The sequence below is a fragment of the Vipera berus genome, assembly GCF_964194415.1.
Source record: "Vipera berus genome assembly, chromosome: 9".
NCBI classification, from domain to species: domain Eukaryota; kingdom Metazoa; phylum Chordata; class Lepidosauria; order Squamata; family Viperidae; genus Vipera; species Vipera berus.
Genome location: NC_138212.1, coordinates 23,861,044 through 23,882,324, shown reverse-complemented (window position 1 = coordinate 23,882,324; position 21,281 = coordinate 23,861,044). Strand labels below are relative to the sequence as shown.

Genomic DNA, 21,281 nt, shown 5'->3' with positions numbered 1-21,281 from the left:
GCAAGACCCTCTGCACAACTCTTGGTGAATTTGCAAGGATGCTTTTAATTCTGATGTTCGGCAGAATCTCCTTGGATTACTTGGTCACACTTCTTCCCCCCCTGTGAAATGTTGCAGCTGATTGTTGTAGCAAGTGATTCCGAAACCTGCTTTTTTATAACAGTTATTCTAGTTTACTTCAGTGAGAAGAACCCCTCAGTGGATCTTGACCTGCGGGGACATCTTTCATGCTACTCAGAATTTGCCATCTTGCTTTGCATCTATTTTGCTTGGCATTGAGGGCAAAGCTTTCCCCTGAACAGTATGTTATATCAAACATAAAACCCTTCAAGCTTCCTTGTTCTGTGAAAGCAGGGCAGGGAGACTCGGCTGGAAAGAAAAGGTTGAAGGATGCCCATTCCCACCTTTCTTTTCTCCCTTCCTAGAAAGGGAGATGAAAAGCTCCCACTGTGTAAAGACCGGTAGAATCCAGAGGATTTACCCACTCCAAGGACTTCAGAGATCCCCTCTGTGCAATATTTGCAGAAAGGGACCTTCGGCAGAGTCTGCCAACTGTGTCCCCTGCTTGCGTTTCCTACCACGTTTTAATCCATATGCAGTATAAAGAGCTAGATGTGTCTTTCTGTTCAGTTCACCCAACAGGCTTGACTTGTCTTTTGCATAATATATCTGTGATACTGTCATAAGCAAGCAGCCTGACAGCAGACACGTCAGTTACTAAAACAAGAGACAGGCGTAGATTGTTGCTTCCAACCGAAAAGGACAATCTCTTTGCTTTATGTTGTGTGGAGATGCAAGAAACAGCACCTTGATTTTGCTATGAATATGCCTGGCATTTCTCAGCAGTCGCTATCTTCTTTAGCTTTTCTACAATAATCTAGTTCATTCATTCTTGGAATTATATTCTTGCATTTTCTTGCTTACAAACCCAGCCAAGGGGCCTAATAGTACTGACCTATAAAGTGATCACGTGGGCTGGTGGAGACATAAAGGACAAAACCTTCCAGGAGTTTGAAACAGTGAGTCCTAAGAATCCTGCCCTGTGAGATGCCTTGAAGATGTCTCAAATAGCATCGTAGTTGGATATCCAGCACACTGTTTAGTAGTCTCTGCATGGATAATTTCATTGCTTGTCTCTTGAGGAAATGAATGTGCTTCTCCCGTCTGTCTGCCATAAGCCTGCCTAAGGGACTCTGCTTTGCCAGGGATTTCAGTGGGAGAGTTCAGAGGCTTCTCCCTTGAGCTGAGCTCATCTTCTATGTTGTTGGCTATTCCTGCCAGCTTAGTGTTGTCTGCAAATGTGATGAGTTTTCCTTCTATTCCCTCATCTAAGTCATTGATGACTGTATTTCCTACGGGAAGGACTCTTGGCAAGGGATGAGCTGCACCTCACAAAAACAGGGAAAATGTACTTGGAAAAAGACTGGCCCAACTCATCAGGAGGGCTTTAAACTAAAATTGAGGGGGAAGGGTGACCAATCATTAGAATCTCTAGAACACAAGGCCAGTCACAAATCCCAAGAAAACAAATCAAACAATGAGGTAGGCAGTGATGAGGGGGGGAAAATCAAACAACAATCAAGAGATCCAGGAAACATACCCACAAACAGACATAAAAGTCTTAGATGTTTATATACTAATGCTCAAAGCTTGGGGAACAAACAGGGTGAATTAGAAGTAATAGTACACGAGGGTGGGCATGACATAGTTGGCATTTCCAACATATTAACAAGAAAAAAGTCAAGGAAACTGTAGGTCCACTAAAGAGAGAAGATGGCAGGGAAGTAACTGGCAGTAGGGAGAAAGCAAAACTGCTTAACTCATTCTTTGCATCAGTCTTCACACAAAAAGAAACTATAGCACAACATACAAAAAAATACTGCAAAAGACAAACTAGAAACAAAAATTAAAATAAGAAAATGGTAAGAGAACACCTATCCGACCTTGACGGGACCCAACAGATTACATCCCAGAGTTCTCAAGGAGCTGGCAGATGTTATCTGAGAACCGTTGCACCATATCTTTCAAAAATCCTGGAGCACCAGGGAAGTACCTGGGGTTTGAAAAAGGGCGGATGTGGTTCCCATCTTCATAAAAGGAAAAAAAACAGATCTAGGAAACTACAGACCAATCAGTTTAACATCAATGCCTGGGAAGATCCTAGAAAAGATAATCAAAAACAGATCTGCGAACAACTAGAAGCAAACAGAGTTATAACTAGTAGCCAGCATGGGTTTGTCAAAAACAGATCATGCCAAACCAATCTTATTTCATTCTTGGATAAAGTGACTAAACTAATAGACCAGTGAAATACTGTGGACGTAGTATACTTAGATTTCAGTAAGGCATTTGATAAAGTAGACCACAATCTACTGCTTGGTAAGCTAGAAAAAAGTGGAATAGACAACATCACCACCAGATGGATTTGTAGCTGGCTGACAAAGCGTACTCAACAAGCAGTCCTTAATGGCACTACATCCACATGGAGAGAAGTAAGCAGTGGGGTGCCACAAGGTTCTGTCTTAGGCCCAGTACTCTTCAATATCTTCATCAATGATTTAGATGAGGGAATTGAAGGGGAACTTATCAAATTTGCAGATGACACCAAACTGGCAGGAGTAACCAACACCCCAGAAGAAAAAGATCTTGACGAACTTAAACGATGGGCCCTATCCAACAAAATGAGTTTCAATGTGGAGAAAAGCAAAGTTTTACATTTAGGCAGGAAAAATCAAAGGTACAAGTACAGATTGGGTGAGACCTGGCTCAAAAACAGTAACTGTGAGAGGGACCTTGGAGTCCTAGTGGACGATCACTTGACTATGAGCCAGCAATGTGAAGCAGCCAAACAAGCTAATACAATCCTGGGTAGTATAAACCGGCATAGAATCAAGATCACACAAATTTTTAGTTTATAAAACTCTAGTGAGACCACACTTGGAATACTGCAACCAATTTTGGTCACCATACTACAAAAAAGATGTTGAGACCTTGGAAAAAGTTCAGAGAAGAGCAACTAAGATGATCCAAGGCTTGGAGACTAAAACATACGAAGAATGGCTGTGGGACTTGGGTTTGGCTAGTCTAAGGAAAAGAAGAAATAGGGATGACGTGATAGCACCATTCTGGAATTTTGGGGTTGCCACAGAGAAGAGGGAGCCAAATTATTCTCCAAGGCACCGGAGGGCAGGACGAGAAACAATGGTTGGAAACTGAACAAAGAAAGAAGCAACCTGGAATTAGGGAGAAACTTCCTAACAGTGAGGACAATTAACCAGTGGAACAGCTTGCCCTCAGAAATCCTGGGTGCTCCATCACTGGAGGCTTTTAAGAAGAGACAGGACAGTCACTTGTCTGAGATGGTATAGGTTCTCCTGCTTGAGCAAGGCGCTAGACTAGAAGACCTCCAAGGTCCCTTCCAGATTCTATTCTATTCTATTCTATTCTATTCTATTCTATTCTATTCTATTCTATTCTATTCTATTCTATTCTATTCTATTCTATTCTATTCTATTCTATTCTATTCTATTCTATTCTATTCTATTCTATTCTATTCTATTTTGAAGAGCACTGGGCCTAAGACGGAACCTTGTGAAGGGGGAAGCCTGGATTGAAGACCACTCACCTGCCCAGCAAAAAGACTGTAGGGGCAGTGAGGAGGAACCTCTGGTCAGCAAGGGTTTTGTGACTATATGCAGAATCACAGTGCAGAATTATGTAAGTAGGGAAGGCATCCACCCTCCCCGCCATTTTGGGAGAGTGATCCTAGTGGTTGCTGTAAGAGTTCTGTGTGTTCATCAAATGGTTCTCTGCGGAGCTCCGGGAGATGAAGCGTCGGAGACGAGGTCTAGAGAGCGGTTGGAGGTCCAGCCGATCCGAATCTGACCGATTGCAGTTAAGAACCTTTATAAGGTCTTATCTTGCGGCGATAAGGATGGTGAAGTCTAACTACTTTGCTGCCCTTATCGCGTCCGCAGATAATCGCCCGGCCGCCCTGTTTAGGGTAACTCGCTCCCTCCTTAATCAGGAGGTGAGGGAGGATCCCTTGCGGGGACGAGCCGAGGAGTTTAGTCATCATCTGGCGGACAAAATCGCTCAGATCCGGACCGGTCTGGACTCTGACTGGGCAGAATCTGATGTGGAGGAATCGGACGGTCTTGAGCATGTTATCTGGACTGAGTTCGACCCTGTTTCCCCTGATGATGTGGACAGGATCATGGGGAGGCTGAGCACCACCACCTGTTTGTTGGATCCGTGCCCCTCCTGGCTAGCTTATGCGGCCCGGGAGGGGACACGAGGATGGTTCAATGCAGTAATAACTGCTTGTTTGAAGGAGGGTGTCTTCCCTGTCGCCTTGAAGGAGGCGGTGGTGAGACCCCTCCTCAAGAAGCCTGCTTTGGACCTGGCTGTTTTAAATAACTATCGTCCAGTCTCCAACCTCCGCTTTTTGGCGAAGGTTGTTGAGAGTGTGGTGGTGCATCAGCTTCCTCTGTTCCTGGAGGAAACTGATTATCTGGACCCGTACCAATCGGGTTTCAGGCCCGGATACAGCACGGACATGGCATTGGTCGCATTGGTGAATGATCTCTGGAGGGCTAGGGACAGGGGTTGCTCCTCTGTCCTGGTCCTATTAGATCTCTCAGCGGCTTTTGATACCATCGACCATGGTATCCTGTTGCGGCGTCTCAGGGGGTTGGGAGTGGGAGGCACCGTTTTACGGTGGTTCTCCTATCTTCTGGGCCACTCGCAGTCGGTGTTGACGGGAGGGCAGAGATCCGCCCCGAGGCCTCTCATTTGTGGAGTTCCTCAGGGGTCGGTTCTCTCGCCCCTCCTGTTCAACATCTATATGAAGCCGCTGGGTGAGATCATTCGTGGTTTCGGGGTGGGGTATCATCAGTACGCTGATGATACCCAACTTTTTCTTTCCACCCCGAACCAACCCAGCGATGCCCTCACCGTGATGTCCCGGTGCCTGGAGGCGGTCCAGGTCTGGATGGGGAGAAACAGGCTTCGTCTCAATCCCGCCAAGACTGAGTGGCTGTGCATATCGGCATCTCGGGTCAACCAGACTATTCCATCTCTAACGATGGGGGGTGAGGTGTTACCCCCCCGTTGATAGGGCTCGCAACTTGGGCGTCCTCCTGGATTCACGACTCAATTTTGAAGATCATATAGGAGCCGTGACCAGGGGGGCTTTTGCCCAGGTTCGCCTGGTGCGCCAGTTGCGACCCTATCTGGACCGAGATGCCCTACGCACAGTCACTCATGCGCTCGTGACTGCAACGCTCTCTACATGGGGCTGCCCTTGAGGACCACTCGGAGGCTTCAGCTGGTGCAGAATGCGGCCGCGCGAGTTGTGATGGGGGTCTCCCGATACTCCCATGTAACACCTCTACTCCGCGAGCTGCATTGGCTTCCGGTTGCCCTCCGGGTGAAATTCAAGGTGCTGGTGATGACCTATAAAGCCCTACATGGCTTGGGTCCGGGATATCTGAGGGAACACCTGCTGCCGGCATCAAGTTCCCTTCGTCCAGTGCGCTCCCACAGGGAGGGTCTTCTCAGGGTGCCGCCGGTAAAAGATTGCCGGCGGACGACACCCAGGGATAGGGCCTTCTCAGTGGGGGCGCCTGCCCTTTGGAACCAGCTGCCAGTGGAGCTGAGGACTGCCCCTGACCTCCGTTCATTCCGCCGGGACCTGAAGACCTGGCTCTTCGAGCTCTCTGGCCCAGGCTGAGGATTAATTTATTTTAATTGGGGTTTTACTTATACAGGGATAAATTTAATCTTTTTTAAACTTGGTTTTTTAACTTTTGTATTTTTGGTTTTTAATTACCCTGTAAACCGCCCTGAGTCCTCCGGGAAAGGGCGGTATATAAATGTAATTTTAAAAAATGCCAAAAGTAGGTTATCCCTGGCTTAATACATCTCTCTTCACTTATGCTTTCCAGATCCAGCCCTTCAAAGTAGGCTAGGTCAGGGAAGAGACACCAAAGGACTGCTAGGACTCTGCATTATTATTATTATTACTACAGGATATATTAATAGAACCTTGAAAGATTGTCAAAGGATCTTTCCATTCCGTCTTATACTGAACAGAATCAAGGCAAGGTTATCTTGAGGTTTTTTTGTTACACTTCTTTCCAGTAACTGAACTGTTATTAACAGTTCTATCATTCAATATTATCTCCATATGCCTTTATACCAGGAGAGATATTAGTCTAGCTTGCCTGTAATTTTCTAGCTCCTGTTAGCTTAGGTTTTTTTCCCCATCTCCTAATAAAGACACTGACTAGAATGATTTCAGCAATTTCACATTTATATTATTTACAAATTCCCAGTTGAATCCCATAAACATCTGACAGGTGATGGTTTTTTTATTGTTTCATCCATATGTAATTCTTGATTCATCCTTTCCCTGAACAATCAATACCATGTTGATGGTTTTGGTCTTCAGCATTTCCTTATTAAAGACCAGTGAAAAGTTTCATTCTATTTCTGTCTATTCTTCCTCTCTCTTCCTTAAGACTTTCTTTGTGTCCTTACTCTTCAACCTCTTATATGGCTAATTTCCAAGAAATGTCTGAAAGACTTGTGCCTACCACCTCCAATTAAAGAGGAATCACTACTCAAACTGAAGTCAAGCTACATGTTACACAGGAGAACTGGGACAGGACCAACTAAAACAGACCAAGGATGGGAAAGGAAGAGACCACATAATCTACATTAGTAGAGTTGGTTTTTCTGGTGTTTGCGGATCCACTTCACTACTGCAAGAAATTGTGCCACCATTTGCAGTATTCATGGCCACATGATTCAAGGACCACAAATGATGATTAAAGGACTTTATCCACCTGCAGTCTTTGCATTAATTTCTTGATCAAATTTGCTTCTCTGATGTTGATATTAGTTGCAAAATAAGAGATTCTTAACTAATCTTCCTTTCCTTTTAAGATGGCCTCAGATGTTTCTGTGGGTTCTGGAATGTGGGAATCCACATCTGTGGCTCACATTGTGCACTTTCTCTGAGCAGCCCCTGAGATTCACACCAACAGCCAAGTAGAGGTTTAGGCTGCTCCTCCTTTCTCCAAAGAATTCAAAGATGCCAGCAACCTTTGCTAAAGGAAGATTGCAGTACTTCCAGCTCTGTTTATTTTGAGTGTATTTAAAATTATTTATTGTAATTTTCAATGAGGCTCACGGGTCTCCAACGTCTTTTAAAAATCATTCAGCATTTGGCCACATCAAGATTCATTCTCTCTCTCTCTCTCTCTCTCTCTCTCTCTCTCTCTCTCTCTCTCTCTCTCTCCCTCCCTCCCTCCCTCCCTCCCTCCCTCCCTCTTTCAGGTGTTGTGCTAGGCCAGCTTCATGTGGTTTCCTGGCCAGATTAGGGAGCTGTAATGGGGCATAATGGAATATGTGGAGCAGCTGCAATTGTTCAGAATGAGCCTCACCAGGAATCCTCCATTGTCTCACAGAGGTTGATTTCTGCATGATTTTGCTTCCTTTTTGCAGGCAGAGTCAGCTGGAGGAGGTCCTGGTTTTGGCCAAACAGTTCCATGAGACATCAGAGCCCATCTCTGAGTGGTTGTCGGCGACTGACAAGAAACTGGCCAATTCCGAGCCCCTTGGGACTCAGACTGCCAAAATCCAGCAGCAGATTGTGCGGCACAAGGTGGGCAAGTGGTTGCCAAGCAGTTTGGAAAGGGGTGGAAGGGCAGCAGGCACAGATTCTGTTGCTGTGAAGGGAAATTTCTGGGTGAGACTCTGGGGTGTGGTGAGAATAATCGATGCAGTGGTGAAAGGCTCAGAAGGCAAGATGCCAAGGTTGGCCTTCAGTGCTTGGAGGCTCATTTATTTATTTATTAAATCTTTATGCCACCCATCTCCCCTCTAAAGTGAGCCTGGGCGGCTCCTGCCCAGACTGTGTGTCCAGCGGAGAGTCTCGTGGCTTAACAATGTCCAGGCAAAGTGGACTCCTTGGTGGAGCAGTGGGCTAATGCCTCCTTAAGTAACACCAGCTGCCTGCAATTAGTGCAGGTTCGCATCCCACCAGGCTCAAGGTTGACTCAGCCTTCCATCCTTCCGAGGTAGGTAAAATGAGGACCCAGATTGTTGGGGGCAATTAAGCTGACTTTGTAATAATGCCGCTTGGGGTGTGTGTGAAAGCCCTAATAAGCAGGCATATACATAGAATGAAGGCTATTGCTAAGCTTGTAAGCCGCCCTGAGTCTTCGGAGAAGGACGGGATATAAATGGAATTAAAATAAAAAAATAAAAAAAAAATTTGCCCTTGGTAGCCTGGATGTCTGCTCAGAAAGCATCAAAGGTTCCAAGGCAGCTTTTCTTCGAGCAGGTTCTGTGGAATCCCGATGTTCTGTGGGCATTCATAGAAATATTGCCTGTGGGCCTGTCCTCCCATCACGTAATCTGAGCAACTCTCGGACGTGGCCGTGGCTGGGGCTTCACAGAGAAGTCACAGCATCTTCATTTGATCCATGCCACTTTTTCCACAGTGCCATCGAGCAGTGGTAGTGGCTCCCATTTGGTCAACAGATGCATGGTCAGGGAGGGGTCACTGAAGAGTGCCACCCAAGCCCTCAGGAGAATACAGTCATTCCCTTAGGTGGCTGTTTCATTTTCATTGCCCATCAGCCCTACTGTATCCCAGACCCTTGCATATCCAGTCCCTCTGAGCAGTGACAGGCCCGGCACATCTGTATCCAAGCGGCAGGATCTGTGCTTGGGCCAGCACTTCGCCAGGGCTGGCTTCTTGACAAAGATCACAGAGTGTTGGATTTGCTGGACCTGTTGCTCTGGATGGTGGTGTTCCTTTTGGCTTCAGCTTGAAGGAAAACCTCAGGTGCCCAGCACACTCCCTTGCCAAGCCAGGTGCGGTGTCCTCTGGCCATAGCCTCAGCAGCTCCACTTTTTTCTTCTTTCCTAAGGAACAGTTATAAATGTTTCCATACAGTGAGGGAAAACTTATTTGATCTCCTGCTGATTTTGTACGTTTGCCCACTGACAAAGAAATGATCAGTCTATAATTTTAATGGTCACCAAGAAAACAATTGGTAACACACTTTGCCATGAAGGACTGAAATCCTGCAGCACTCACAAGGTCCCCCTGCTCAAGAAAGCACATGTACAGGCCCGTCTGAAATTTGCCAATGAACATTTGAATGATTCAGAGGAGAACTGGGTGAAAGTGTTGTGGTCAGATGAGACCAAAATCGAGCTCTTTGGCATCAACTCAACTCGCCGTGTTTGGAGGAGGAGGAATGCTGCCTATGAACACCATCGCCACCGTCAAACATGGAGGTAGAAACATTATGCTTTGGAGGTGTTTTTCTGCTAAGGGAACAGGACAACTTCAACCCATCAAAGGGATCATGTACCATTAAATCTTGGGTGAGAACCTCCTTCCCTCAGCCAGGGCATTGAAAATGGGTCGTGGTTGGGTATTCCAGCATGACAGTGACCCAAAACACATGGCCAAGGGAACAAGAAGAAGCACATTAAGGTCCTGGAGTGGTCTAGTCAGTCTCCAGACTTTAGCCCCATAGAAAATCTGTGGAGGCTGCCCAACGTCAGCCTCGAAATCTTAATGACTTGGAGAGGATCTGCAAAGAGGAGTGGGACAAAATCCCTCCTGAGATGTGTGCAAACCTAGTGGCCAACTACAAGACCTCTGTGATTGCCAACAAAGGTTTTGCCACCAAGTACTAAGTCATGTTTTTGCGAAGGGGTCAAATACTTATTTCACTCATTAAAATGCATATCAATTTATAACTTTTTTGAACTGCATTTTTCTGGATTTGTTTGTTGTTATTCTGTCTCTCACTATTAAACCTACCATTAACATTATAGACTGATCATTTCTTTGTCAGCAAGCAAACGTACAAAATCAGCAGGGGATCAAATAATTTTTCCCCTAACTGTAGATACGTGCCCATTGTCTAGTAAGGAAATGTTGAGGAACTCATGGAGGATTTTGATTCTTAGCATCCTCTAAATGGCCGGGTGGCTATCAAACAGATCTCAGGGCATCAGTGGGGAAGGCTGGCAGATGCCCAGAATGGAGATTTGCAGAGGAGCCTGGCATTGCATCCAGTGGAAGGGAGTGTCAGAAGTCAGCCTGATCCAGGCATAATGCGAAGCCATGATTGATTCAGTGAATGATAGATTGAGTAACCAGGTTAGCACGGCCTCACCCATTATTTCTTAGCATTAAATACACGCTGGGCTGCGGTAGCTTAGTCACAAACCATGGTTTAAAATGCTGAATTACTACCATTCACAAAACAAGCTAGAAATCATGTTTGAGCAGTTAAACAAGTTGTAGTATATTCTGTCTCAATATTTATATGGATACAGGAAAAAGAAAATTCATCTTTTTTGTTTTTGTTATAGTTGTTTATTTGAAACTGTTAATTTAGTAAATGATATTTTTCCATTTACACGATTTTCAGTCATATTCACCATTCAGTTGTGTTTTATTTTTCCCCCTTTGTGTATTCCATTTTCAACCATATATTTCTGTTTGCTTGTCCCCCCCCCCTTTTGTTCTTTCCCTTAAACCTCCTGGATTTCCAGGCACTAGAGGAGGAGATAGAGAGTCAGGCAATGGCGGTGACCCAGGTGGTCAGCATTGGCCACTCCCTGGCCTTGCTAAGCTGCCGTGCTGAGCAGGCCTGCCTGGCCGAGAAGCTCGACCTGCTCGAGTCCCGCTACGCTGAGGTCTCTGACCGATGCAGCCGGAAGGCTGCTCTCCTCGACCAGGCTTTGTCCAATGCCCGGCTCTTTGGGGAGGACGAGGTGGAGGTGCTCAACTGGTTGGCTGAGGCTGAGGACAAGCTCAGCTTGGTGTCCATCAAGGATTACAAACGAGAGGTCCTGCAGCAGCAACATTCGGGGCAGCTGGTATTGATTCATTTTTCCCATCTTTCATTATTGTCTTTATTTCGCTTCCCTGCTCCTGCTGATTTGAACCATTTCATTTGGATCTTCACCAAATCCAAGCCTAAGGATGGATGGAGAAAGTCCCTGAGGAACAGAGATTCGGGGTGGAGGGCTGTGCTTCTGCTGGGAGAGCGTTCTTGCAAAGGAGAGGTGCTGCTCAGTGGGCCAGCCAGCGTGTTGCCCGGCCGCTTGGGTTCTGGCCTCTCCATTTAAAGAAGAAGGATGCAGCAGTGGGAGGGAAATATTATTTTTCTCCCCCTAAGCTGATCCTTCTGAAGCGCCTTCCTCTCCCTGCCCGGGCTCTTGCTGAAGGACCGTTTTAGGCCCAGGGTAACTCTCACCCTTTGCAGCCATTCGTTTCTGCAGGGAAGTAAAAGGGGGGGAGGGGCCCAGGTGACTGTTGCCTTGAGGGAGGACCAGAAAAAAAGCTGGAAGATAATGGCAATCCATGGGGAGCCACCTTCTCTACATGACGGGGGTAAGGTGTACTGTGAGAATAGGAGCCCCCTACTGAATTCAGGTGGATTTGCTTCCTGGAACAGCACTAAGCCACGGAGTGGTTCTGTTGGCAGGCTGGATAGCGGAAGGATCCAACAGGCTTTCCTTCGGAAGTTCTGGCCTTCATTGGGGTCAGGAGGGGTCCAGGGGTTCCCTTCAGTCTTGGGCTGTTCTCTGAAGACTCCCCTGTTTGGCACAGGCAGCGGGCATCTTTCTTTGCTGCCCCGCACATGCACACATGCACCCATTTACGGTAGACACTAGTCTCTTGGGCAGACTTTATCTGTATGCTGATTCAATTTGCTTGTTCTATTGGGAGTTGTCTGGCTTTACTTATGTACTAAAGGAACAGTCTGTAGAGATAACAGAACAAGGATGAGCAACATTTGAAACCCCCAAATCACATGCTTTGGTCTTTCGCAAAGCCCTCAGGTCTTTCCCAGGGAAGTTTCTGAGCCTGGGTTTTTTCCCTCCCCCACCTAGGCTTTGAATGATGAGATTGTGAACCGCAAGAAGCACGTTGACCAGGCCATCAAGAACGGGCAGGCCCTCCTGAAACAAACCACAGGTAGGAGAGGGAAAGATGCCAGGCAATGGCTGCCCCTGCCTTGCCTGCGCCAGTCCACACCTGCACCCAGTTCTTCTGCCCAGAGATTTCCACAACTGGGATTCCAGATGTCCCCAAAGAGAACTCTGCAAAATACAGAAACCAAAATTTTGTGTTGGTGGGAGGGTCAATGAGTCAGGCTTTGCATGGCCAGCTTGAGGGCGCCCTACTCTACCCTGGACCCACATTAGGTGACTCCTTCAAGCCAAACACTTGGTGATCTTCTGCAGGGGAGGAGGTGCTGCTCATCCAGGAGAAGTTGGACGGCATCAAGACCCGCTACTCGGACATCACCGCTGCCAGCTCAAAGGCTCTCCGTACGCTGGAGCAGGCACGGCAGCTGGCCACCAAGTTCCAGTCCACCCACGAAGAGCTGACGGGCTGGATGGGTCAGGTGGAAGAAGAGCTGATGTCTGGGGGAGGACACTCCCCTGCCGGCGAGCAGATCCCTCAATTCCAGCGGAGGCAGAAGGTGAGGGGCTTCCCAGGGAAGCCGGGTTGCAGGCCTGGTCAGAGATGGCCCTCCTCCTCTCCCTGCCACAAATAGTATACAGGGATTTTCCTTCCTGACCGTAAGAAGTGGGTCTTCTGCTTCTCAGTAAGAAGCTTCCCTCGTTCTCAGCAGGAAGAGTGGTCACCACATTGCCTCTTCCCTTCCAAAGGCAGAAAGCAGAGCTCTCTCCTTGCATTGGAAAGAACTCTGAGGCAGCATTTGGTTACTTGCCTGGCCCAGCTTGATGGCACAATCACAGAAAGTGGCCTTCTCTTCCCCCCCCCCCCAGGAACTAAAGAATGAGGTGATGGAGCATCAGATTATCCTGGACACAGTGAATGAAGTCAGCCATGCCCTCCTTGAACTGGTTCCTTGGCGAGCACGTGAAGGACTAGATAAGCTGGTCTCAGACACCAACGAGCGGTATAAAGCAACCAGTGACACCATCAACCAGCGGGTGGCAGAGATAGATGCTGCCATCCAGAGGTCTCAGCAGGTAGGCTGGCAGTTCCTTGTATACCGTTGGCGGTGCAGACATGGCGCTCTGGGGTGGTTTGCCCAAGCATGAGATTTGTGCAGGTTGTTTTTCCCCATCACTTAAGCCAGCCCTTAGAAATCCTGCCTTGATGCACCCTCCTAGCACCAGGGACTAAAACACGTTTTTCACATGTTCCCTGGATACATATGAAGCACTGGGGGAGGGGGGGGGATGTAGGAGACAACCAGGCTGAGCTCGGGGGTGGGGTCAAAAGCATCAGTCGGGAGTCTCTGCACCCCCAGAAGTGACCAAAGTCCAGCCTCCCTTGAAATCTGTTGGCTTTTATCTGGCACCAATTTGCCTTGACTGTTAATAGTTCAGATTCTTGTGTCTAGGTAGCATGGCATAAACTCGTAGTGCTTTTATACTCTATTCTAGCTCCTGGTTTCTTGCGCCTGACGGGATCTCTTAGGGCAGGGGCATTCTTTGAAGGCCATGCAATGTGTTGAGGACCTTGTTCCACACCTGAGCAGGATTTGTCCTTTGGGGGGAAGTTTTTGTGGGTTGAGGGATAAAATGCATGGAGCAAAATAGTTTGAATATTTGGGCCTCACACATTCTGGGAAGAGTAGAAGAACTGCTGGAGAGAGGCAAGCAGCTTCCAATCTTGCCCAAAATAAAAGTTGGGTTACTTGTAGACACATCATTCTGCGATTACGTGACTGCTCCCCCCCCACCTTGCTTTTTCCATTTTGCCCCAGCTCCTTTCCTTCCAGGCAGCACCAGGCTGGAATTCACTTGCTCTTCTGCAGCACGGCCTTTACTACCCCCCTGTGCTCCAGATGTCTGGCCCAGAATACTTGAGGGGTCCCAAGTGGGGAAGGTGTATGCAGAGAGAGGTACCCTCCCTGTACCTGTCAGCAGTTCCTTAAAAACTCCGTGCCCTTTCCTGAGCTTGCAAGGAGCCAGGCAGCTCCCGGAAATGCATGTTGGTATTCAGGAGAGTTTAAGGAGGCGTGAAGGGCCAGTGACCATTGCTGCCCCCTGAACTCAAAGAGTTGTTTTCCGGAGACCCTGGGGGGCATCTGGGGAGGCCAAGAGAGGTATTACTCCTGTAAGGAACTGCTGGCAGGTACCATGAGGGAGCAGCACTCAATCCGAAGCACCTTTGAAGCACAGTCTAGATCCTGTGCACTTTGTGCATCCAGCTTTGTTGATGCTGCACAATTGCCACCTTTTTGCCATCTAGTTTCCCCAGCTAACCTGGCTGTGCTTCCTTCTCTGTCAGTACGAGCAGGCGGCTGATGCGGAACTAGCCTGGGTTGCTGAGACCAGGCGGAAGCTGTTGGCACTTGGTCCAATTAGACTGGAGCAGGACCAGACCACTGCCCAGCTACAGGTGCAGAAGGTACGCAACAGGGCAAAGATGGCAAAGATCTTGGAATAGCCATATTGGAAGATGGAGCAGAGGAGTTAGGCTGGCGGGGGAGAGCAAAGGGATGGGGGTGACGGGGGGGGGATAGTCTGGATGAAGGAAAAGGGACAGCAGAGACAGCAAAGAATTGTTGGGATTTACAACCCTTGAGAGGAGCATTGGGCCCCGTTAATAACAGCAATAATTGACAAGGTGTCTTCAGCTAGTCAGGAGCACCCAGGAAGCAGTGCAGACAGAATGAATATGCAGTGGTCAAGAACAGGGTGGAGGGAGACCAATCATTGCTTGTGTTTTACAGTTCAGGTCTGTTAGCATTGTTTTCTTTCATGTAGGCCTTCTCCATCGACATCATTCGTCACAAAGATTCTGTGGATGAACTGCTCAGCCAACGAACGGAGATTTTGGGAACTTGTGGAGAAGAGCAGAAAGTCATGCTGCAGGTAGACCTTGGGGCCTAGGAAACATTGGGGAAGGTTGGAGTCTAAGATAGTTTGGAAATCCACCCTTTGGAGGATGAAGGCCCATTGGCTGACCCGAAACTCTGCCCTTGTTCCACAGGAGAAGACCGAGTCTCTTCTGAAGCAGTACGATGAGACCAGCCACCTCCATTCAGAACGCTATGCTCGCCTGGAACGGGCCCAGGTCCTGGTCAACCAATTCTGGGAGACCTACGAAGAGCTGAGTCCTTGGCTTGAGGAGACCCAAGCGCTGATTGGGCAGCTGCCCCCTCCAGCAATTGACCATGAGCACCTCAAGCAGCAGCAAGAAGATATGAGGGTAACTGGGCCTAAGGGGGTGTCCGTGCACGTGCCTGCCATTGGGAAATGCTGAGTTGAGCCCTGGTTACCTTGGTTTTAGTGGGACTGTGAAACAAGCCCCTCCTGAGCAAGAAAGCAGCTGCTGCTCCTCCTGGTCTTTGAGCTGTTCTGCTGGGTGGAAAGCGACACCAGTGTTGGTGTTGGCCAAAGAAAGAGGCGGGTGGCAAGTCAACTGGTAGACGGAGGGCAATTGAAAGCAGCCGCCTGGAGAAGCAGGATGTTACCTGGGCCAATGGGGCCAGCTGGGTGGGAGAGAGGGGAGGAAAGCTCCCCTGGCTGATCTTAGGCTTGTTAAGAAGACAGATTTATCCCACGTTGGGCTCACTGGTTGGGCCTGCTGTAGGGTAGCAGCCTGGGGCTTCAGGTCAGCTGGAGATTGTGATGAACTCCAACGTTGTCTGCCCTGATGTTAACACACTGCCTGAACCAAACCCTGGCAGATTCAGCCAACTGAGACTAAAACAAAACATGACTAGCACAGTACACAAATATAGATGTTGTGAGATCCAATTTTCTTGCTGAACTTGGTGTTCACAATAAACCAGTATGCTGGGTTGTCCAATTTGCTCAGTCATTCTTGACTGAGATTGCTACAGTTTTTGAAACTCAAAGAAAATAATTGACTATATATATAGCAATGCTTTATTTCCAGAGCCAGGAGATATTTTAGGCTTTAAGTGCTGCTACCTGTTTTCTCTCATGCTTTTGAGGTCATTGCGTCCCAAGCTTTGATTTTTCTATACTTGATATTTTTTCTTTTGTAGCAACTGAGGGAATCGATCGCTGAACACAAGCCCCACATTGACAAGCTGCTGAAAATTGGCCCTCAACTGACAGAGCTGAACCCTGAGGAAGGGGCTATGGTGCAGGGGAAGTACCTTGCCGCAGAGGCCGCCTACTCCCGCATCAAGGAAGAGGTCCGCCAGCGGGCGCTGGCCCTCGATGAGGCCATCTCCCAGTCAACCCAGGTTTGGGAACAGGCCACTGGCTTTGGAGAGGGGTGGCAGGATCTGACGGTAGGGGGAACATGGGAGAAAGGGGGAGCCCGCAATAGGGCTACACTTGCTGCAGATGCTGCTTGCTGTCAGATGAAGCAGCGGGGGGGAGGGGGGCTGGCTCTTGGCCTTGGGTGGATGGGCCAGGGGCAGCCCCTCCCCCACCTTCTGCCAGAGTGGGTGCCTAGGGCTGGGGGGACCATTTTGTCACCCTCTTGCAGCTTTGGAAGGCCAGTGGGCAGAGAAGGAGGCCTCGGGCAGGGGAAGCAGCAGGCGGTCTGGTCCTCTGGGCTTCCTCCCTCGGAGCAGGAGCAGCTGGCTGTGGAAGAGCATTTGGCCCCCAAGGCCTTCCTGGGGACTACAAAAACCCTTTCTGTAGAACACGGAATTATAGGGCTGGAAGAGACCTTTCTCAGAGGCAAATGGAAGTTTGCCAAAGAAATTCTATTCCGAACAGATTTAGGGAGTTTTTTTTGGTGTAGATATTTTTATTAGATTTATTTAGTTTTGTTTTGGGCAGGGCAGGGATATATGCAAGGAATTACATTTGTTGTTCCCTCGTGTCAACTTGTCTTGTTAGTTGATAATGCTGTTATGTTGGATTTTGTTCTGTGTCACGTCTTTGAAAGTAGTTCTAGGATATATATTTTTATATTATTTTAGTCATTTCGGCTCCCTTTAGTTTACCCTTACATTAATGCTGAGTTTTTCCTCCTCCACCCCGTCTCATCACCCTCCCACTGTGGAATGTCTCCCCTCTTGTCTGTTTCGGTGCCCATTTACCGTCTTCCCTGCCTGCTCATCACCATTCATTGTTGTGTTGACTCCACCATGCAGATTGCAGAGGTAAGAATCCCCTCATCACATGACAGACTTCCTGCCCTCTGGATTAGCCCTCCCCCCCTCAAGAAAATATTGGAAGGTGTTCCTGTTTTCCTCCCGGAACGTCCTTTAGAATTCTATCCTGCCGGCTTGCGGGCAGCCGAAATCCTCCCGCATCCAGGATGAATGCTGAGCTAGCGGTGTGAAAATGTCCCCAGTTGCCTCATTAGCAGGCTCTCTTCTGCTGCTGCCCCTGGCTTGCAGGGAAGTGTGTTTGTGACCTCCCCCCCAAAGGGAAAATGAGGGGGAGTCCTGGAGAAAGCAAAGGTGGCCGGAGAAAAAATGCTTGCACATCTGACTGGCGCTTCAGCTGAACTCAAGGCCAGGCGGCTTTCTTTCTCTGCCTTGAGGCCTCCCCCACTGAGAGCTCCCTAGAGAAGCCAGAGTCTGTCCTCCCTCCCATCCCCCCCCTTTGCCATAATTCTGCCCAGCAACAGATTTGCTTAACAAGGGTTACTTTAAGTAAGCCATTCCTGGGGGGCGGGGGGGGGGGGGAGAGAAGGCCCAAGTGTTCAAGTGTTGGCTCCCAGACTCCCATAGCTGCTCCCTGTTCTAGGGTGGGGGGCCTTGGAATTCAGGCAGGTGGCAGGAACAATTTGTAATGTGGCTTTAGAAGGGCAGATGCCCCTTCATACATGAGCCTGAATGCCAGTTGATGCTCCTCATAGAAAGGAAATGGATTTTATTATAAAAAGACCCAAGCAAAGGTACACATATTGCATCCAAAGCTTAAAGACTTTGGCGTTACTGATATATATGTCTTCTCTGGGCTTTAGTTCTCATTTTAATTCTCTAATTTGAATCCATAATACATATATTGGCCTTCGAGAGTAGGACAGCGGTTTTACCCATTCCTTCACAAATTCCTAGCAGATCATAAAGTGTGTGTGGGGGGTGGGGGGGAGACAAAGAGAATGGACAATAGACCACTCTTGGCATAACCAATGCTATGAAATATTTGACTCCAGAATTTGCTCTTAGACACACAATCAGTTTTGCAAAAACTTCTGTCTTGGAATTAATTGTTCCCCAAAACATCTGACATTCCAGAAGAATTTGCAAAGGTTGTACATAGAGAAAAGCATGTTGACTAAGAAGAATCGGTCAAAGCAGCAAAGAGGTAAATGTACCATTTGCCATAGCCAGGGGGAACCTCACTCTGGCCATTCCTTCCCTTCAGTTCCATGATAAGATAGAGCCGATGCTGGAGACACTAGAGAACCTCTCCTCCCGCCTGCGCATGCCTCCGTTGATCCCAGCTGAGGTTGAAAAAATCCGTGAGTGCATCGGTGACAATAAAAATGCCACCCTGGAGCTGGAGAAGCTGCAGCCGTCCTTCGAAGGACTGAAACACAGGGGAGAAGAGCTGATTGGACGATCCCAGGGAGCAGACAGGGACTTGGCAGCCAAAAGTAAGGCACTGGAACTGCTTGAAATCCACATGGTCTCTCTTCCTCGGAGTGGCAGGAGATGCAGAGAGCCACATCTTTCCTAGCGCAGAATGTAGGATTTGTTTCCTACGGGTTTGTGTGGGGGTTTAATCCTCCTTGCTCTGTTTCAGACATCCAGGATAAATTAGATCAGATGGTATTTTTCTGGGAAGACATCAAAGCTCGGGCTGAGGAGCGTGAGATCAAGTTCCTTGATGTTCTGGAGCTGGCGGAAAAGTTCTGGTATGACATGGCTGCCCTCCTAACCACTATCCGGGATACGCAAGACATTGTCCATGACCTGGAAAGTCCTGGAATTGATCCATCAATCATCAAACAGCAGATTGAAGCAGCTGAGGTAGGAAGACAGAAGCATTTCATCCTTTCCCACATTGTGCATAACTTGAGTCCTTCAAGCGAGCTGTGATGGCCAATAGAGAGAAATTTGGATTTACAGAAGGCTTAAGAAGGGATGCCTCTTAATTCCACTTTCCTATTCCGAACAATCATTGGAACAGTGTTTGGTGGGTTCTGTTGAAGAGAAAATCATTGTTCTAGTTAGCTTCCTGTTTCAACAGGCTGTGAACTTTTTTCTAAGAATAAACTTTAGAATGTGTAATCCATATAGTAGGTTTAAAATAATGACCCACAGAGTGAAAATGGCTTGCTGAAAAACCTGAAAATAACCCCTTCTTTGATGTATTTACCCATTTGTGTGCTACGTTGCATTTTCTTTTTCCTATATCAAAGGCATAGATTGCCCTACAAGCATCACACACTCCAGAATAAACTCTGATTGTAGACACAATTTCAGAAACACAGTTGCTGATATGTGTGAGTTGCTCTGGTAGGCAAATTTTGCCCATCTGTTTTTTGATCCTCCCCTGTAGACCATCAAGGAGGAGACTGACAGTTTGCATGAAGAACTGGAATTCATCCGAATCCTCGGGGCCGATCTGATTTTCGCCTGTGGGGAGACGGAAAAACCAGAAGTTAAGAAAAGCATTGATGAGGTAGGTGACAGTCATTTCAGACGATTTGGACTGAAGTGTTTTGGTGGGTCAGTAGGAGGAGGGAACAGGGAGGCCAAACGGGCATCTGCATCTGCATTGGCATCCCCCAATCTGCTTGGCAAGAAATCCATGCCACTGGCAGCCCAGGCAAGGGGAAGAGCCTGGCAGACAGAGGCCCAGAGATGCTTAGTCTGAGCTGCTCCCCCTCCACTCACCTGGGCACCTTTGCCAAATAACCCTCTGTCCTAGTGCCCTGTCACCAGCGCCCACCTCTGGCAAATTGTGCCAGAGCTGTAAATTTCTTCCTGTCCTTGCAGATGAACAGTGCCTGGGAACACCTGAACAGAACCTGGAAGGAAAGGCTGGAGAAGCTGGAGGAGGCCATGCAGAGTGCAGTGCAGTATCAGGATAATCTGCAGGTGAGGCCAGAGGGCCTGAAAGGAGCCAGGGGAGGGCATCTTTCTGGGCAGAAGGGCTGCAGCTCTCACCTTGGACCCGGTGGTCTTGGGAGGCTTCCTGGCAAAGTTACTGGGGGGGGCGGCGGCAAGATTTGGAGAGCTAAGGCAGGAAATGGATGCAAAGACCTAGATTACACAACCCCACACCTCCTCAGTCATTCTCACACAAGAACCAGCCAGTGAAATGGAGCAGCTGCTGCTCGATTTGAGTGGAGCAGCTTATGCCCATTTTCTGGGCTTACAGGTGCTCAAGGGTGCTGGGGAGGTCCTTAGCACAACCATTTTAGTTTTAGTGTGCCAGGAAGAGCCCAACAATTCTGCAGTTGAAATTCAGCCATTTTGCTGCTGAATTTCAGGCGTGTGAACTTTGACTGCTTTTGGGGTGGTGGAGGATGAGTAAATTTCATGGACTGAAGATTGCCCATCCCTCTCCACCTAATGGGAAGCCAAAGGATTGGGGGGGGGGCAGCAGAGGTAAACTTCCTTTCTGTGCCACCTGTAATGGCCTTCAGCTGAAGAACCAATGTCCTGTCCAGTGCAAGAAGAAGCGTCATTAGAGTGGAAGGAAGCAGTTTCTTAAGAAGAAGGGAATGCTGGGAGCCAGTTAAGCCTTGGGGCCTCTGTGCCCAGGAGTGGGGTAGATCTCGGAACAGCCAAAGTTGGGAAAGAGTCCTGATTCTCAGAGTCCACAGTTTGGCAGGATGGAGGTTAACTAGGTTTTCCTTCATTTGTATCCATGTTCTTCTTTCAGACTATGTTTGACTGGCTAGATAACACAGTGATCAAACTCTGCAACATGTCCCCAGTGGGCACAGACCTCAGCACTGTCAAAGAGCAACTGAACGAGATGAAGGTGTGTGCCAAGCAGGACATTTCTCTAAATCTTCAGGCATCTGGGTTGCTATCACAGCAGCCTAGAACGCAGCTTAGAAGGTCATCCTCATTTTGTACTCTCTGCAGGAATTCAAAACAGAAGTATACCAGCAGCAAATAGAGATGGAGAAGCTGAATCACCAGGGAGGACTCTTGCTCAAAAAAGCCACAGATGAGACAGACCGAGACATCATCAGGGAGCCACTGAGAGAACTAAGGCATCTTTGGGAGAATCTGGGTGAAAAAATAGCTCATCGACAGGTATGGCAAAGCCCCAGGCACAGAGCTGGCTGGCTGGGTCATTGCTGAGTTGAGGCAATAGCCCCCACCTTTTAGGATCAG

At 48.1% G+C, this 21,281-nt stretch overlaps 1 protein-coding gene across 1 annotated transcript in view; it reads left to right on the top strand.

Annotated features, from left to right (window-relative positions):
- MACF1 (microtubule actin crosslinking factor 1) overlaps positions 1 to 21,281 on the top strand; it is a 296,242-nt gene that overhangs the window by 250,753 nt on the left and 24,208 nt on the right. The window contains exons 60-74 of the mRNA XM_081335334.1: positions 7,513 to 7,672; positions 10,594 to 10,920; positions 11,941 to 12,025; positions 12,295 to 12,536; positions 12,847 to 13,053; positions 14,324 to 14,443; positions 14,803 to 14,910; positions 15,029 to 15,247; positions 16,053 to 16,256; positions 18,346 to 18,577; positions 18,727 to 18,953; positions 19,486 to 19,608; positions 19,926 to 20,027; positions 20,818 to 20,919; positions 21,027 to 21,200. Coding sequence (XP_081191460.1) covers positions 7,513 to 7,672; positions 10,594 to 10,920; positions 11,941 to 12,025; positions 12,295 to 12,536; positions 12,847 to 13,053; positions 14,324 to 14,443; positions 14,803 to 14,910; positions 15,029 to 15,247; positions 16,053 to 16,256; positions 18,346 to 18,577; positions 18,727 to 18,953; positions 19,486 to 19,608; positions 19,926 to 20,027; positions 20,818 to 20,919; positions 21,027 to 21,200 — 2,632 coding nt within the window. The remainder of the gene's footprint in view (positions 1 to 7,512; positions 7,673 to 10,593; positions 10,921 to 11,940; positions 12,026 to 12,294; positions 12,537 to 12,846; positions 13,054 to 14,323; positions 14,444 to 14,802; positions 14,911 to 15,028; positions 15,248 to 16,052; positions 16,257 to 18,345; positions 18,578 to 18,726; positions 18,954 to 19,485; positions 19,609 to 19,925; positions 20,028 to 20,817; positions 20,920 to 21,026; positions 21,201 to 21,281) is intronic.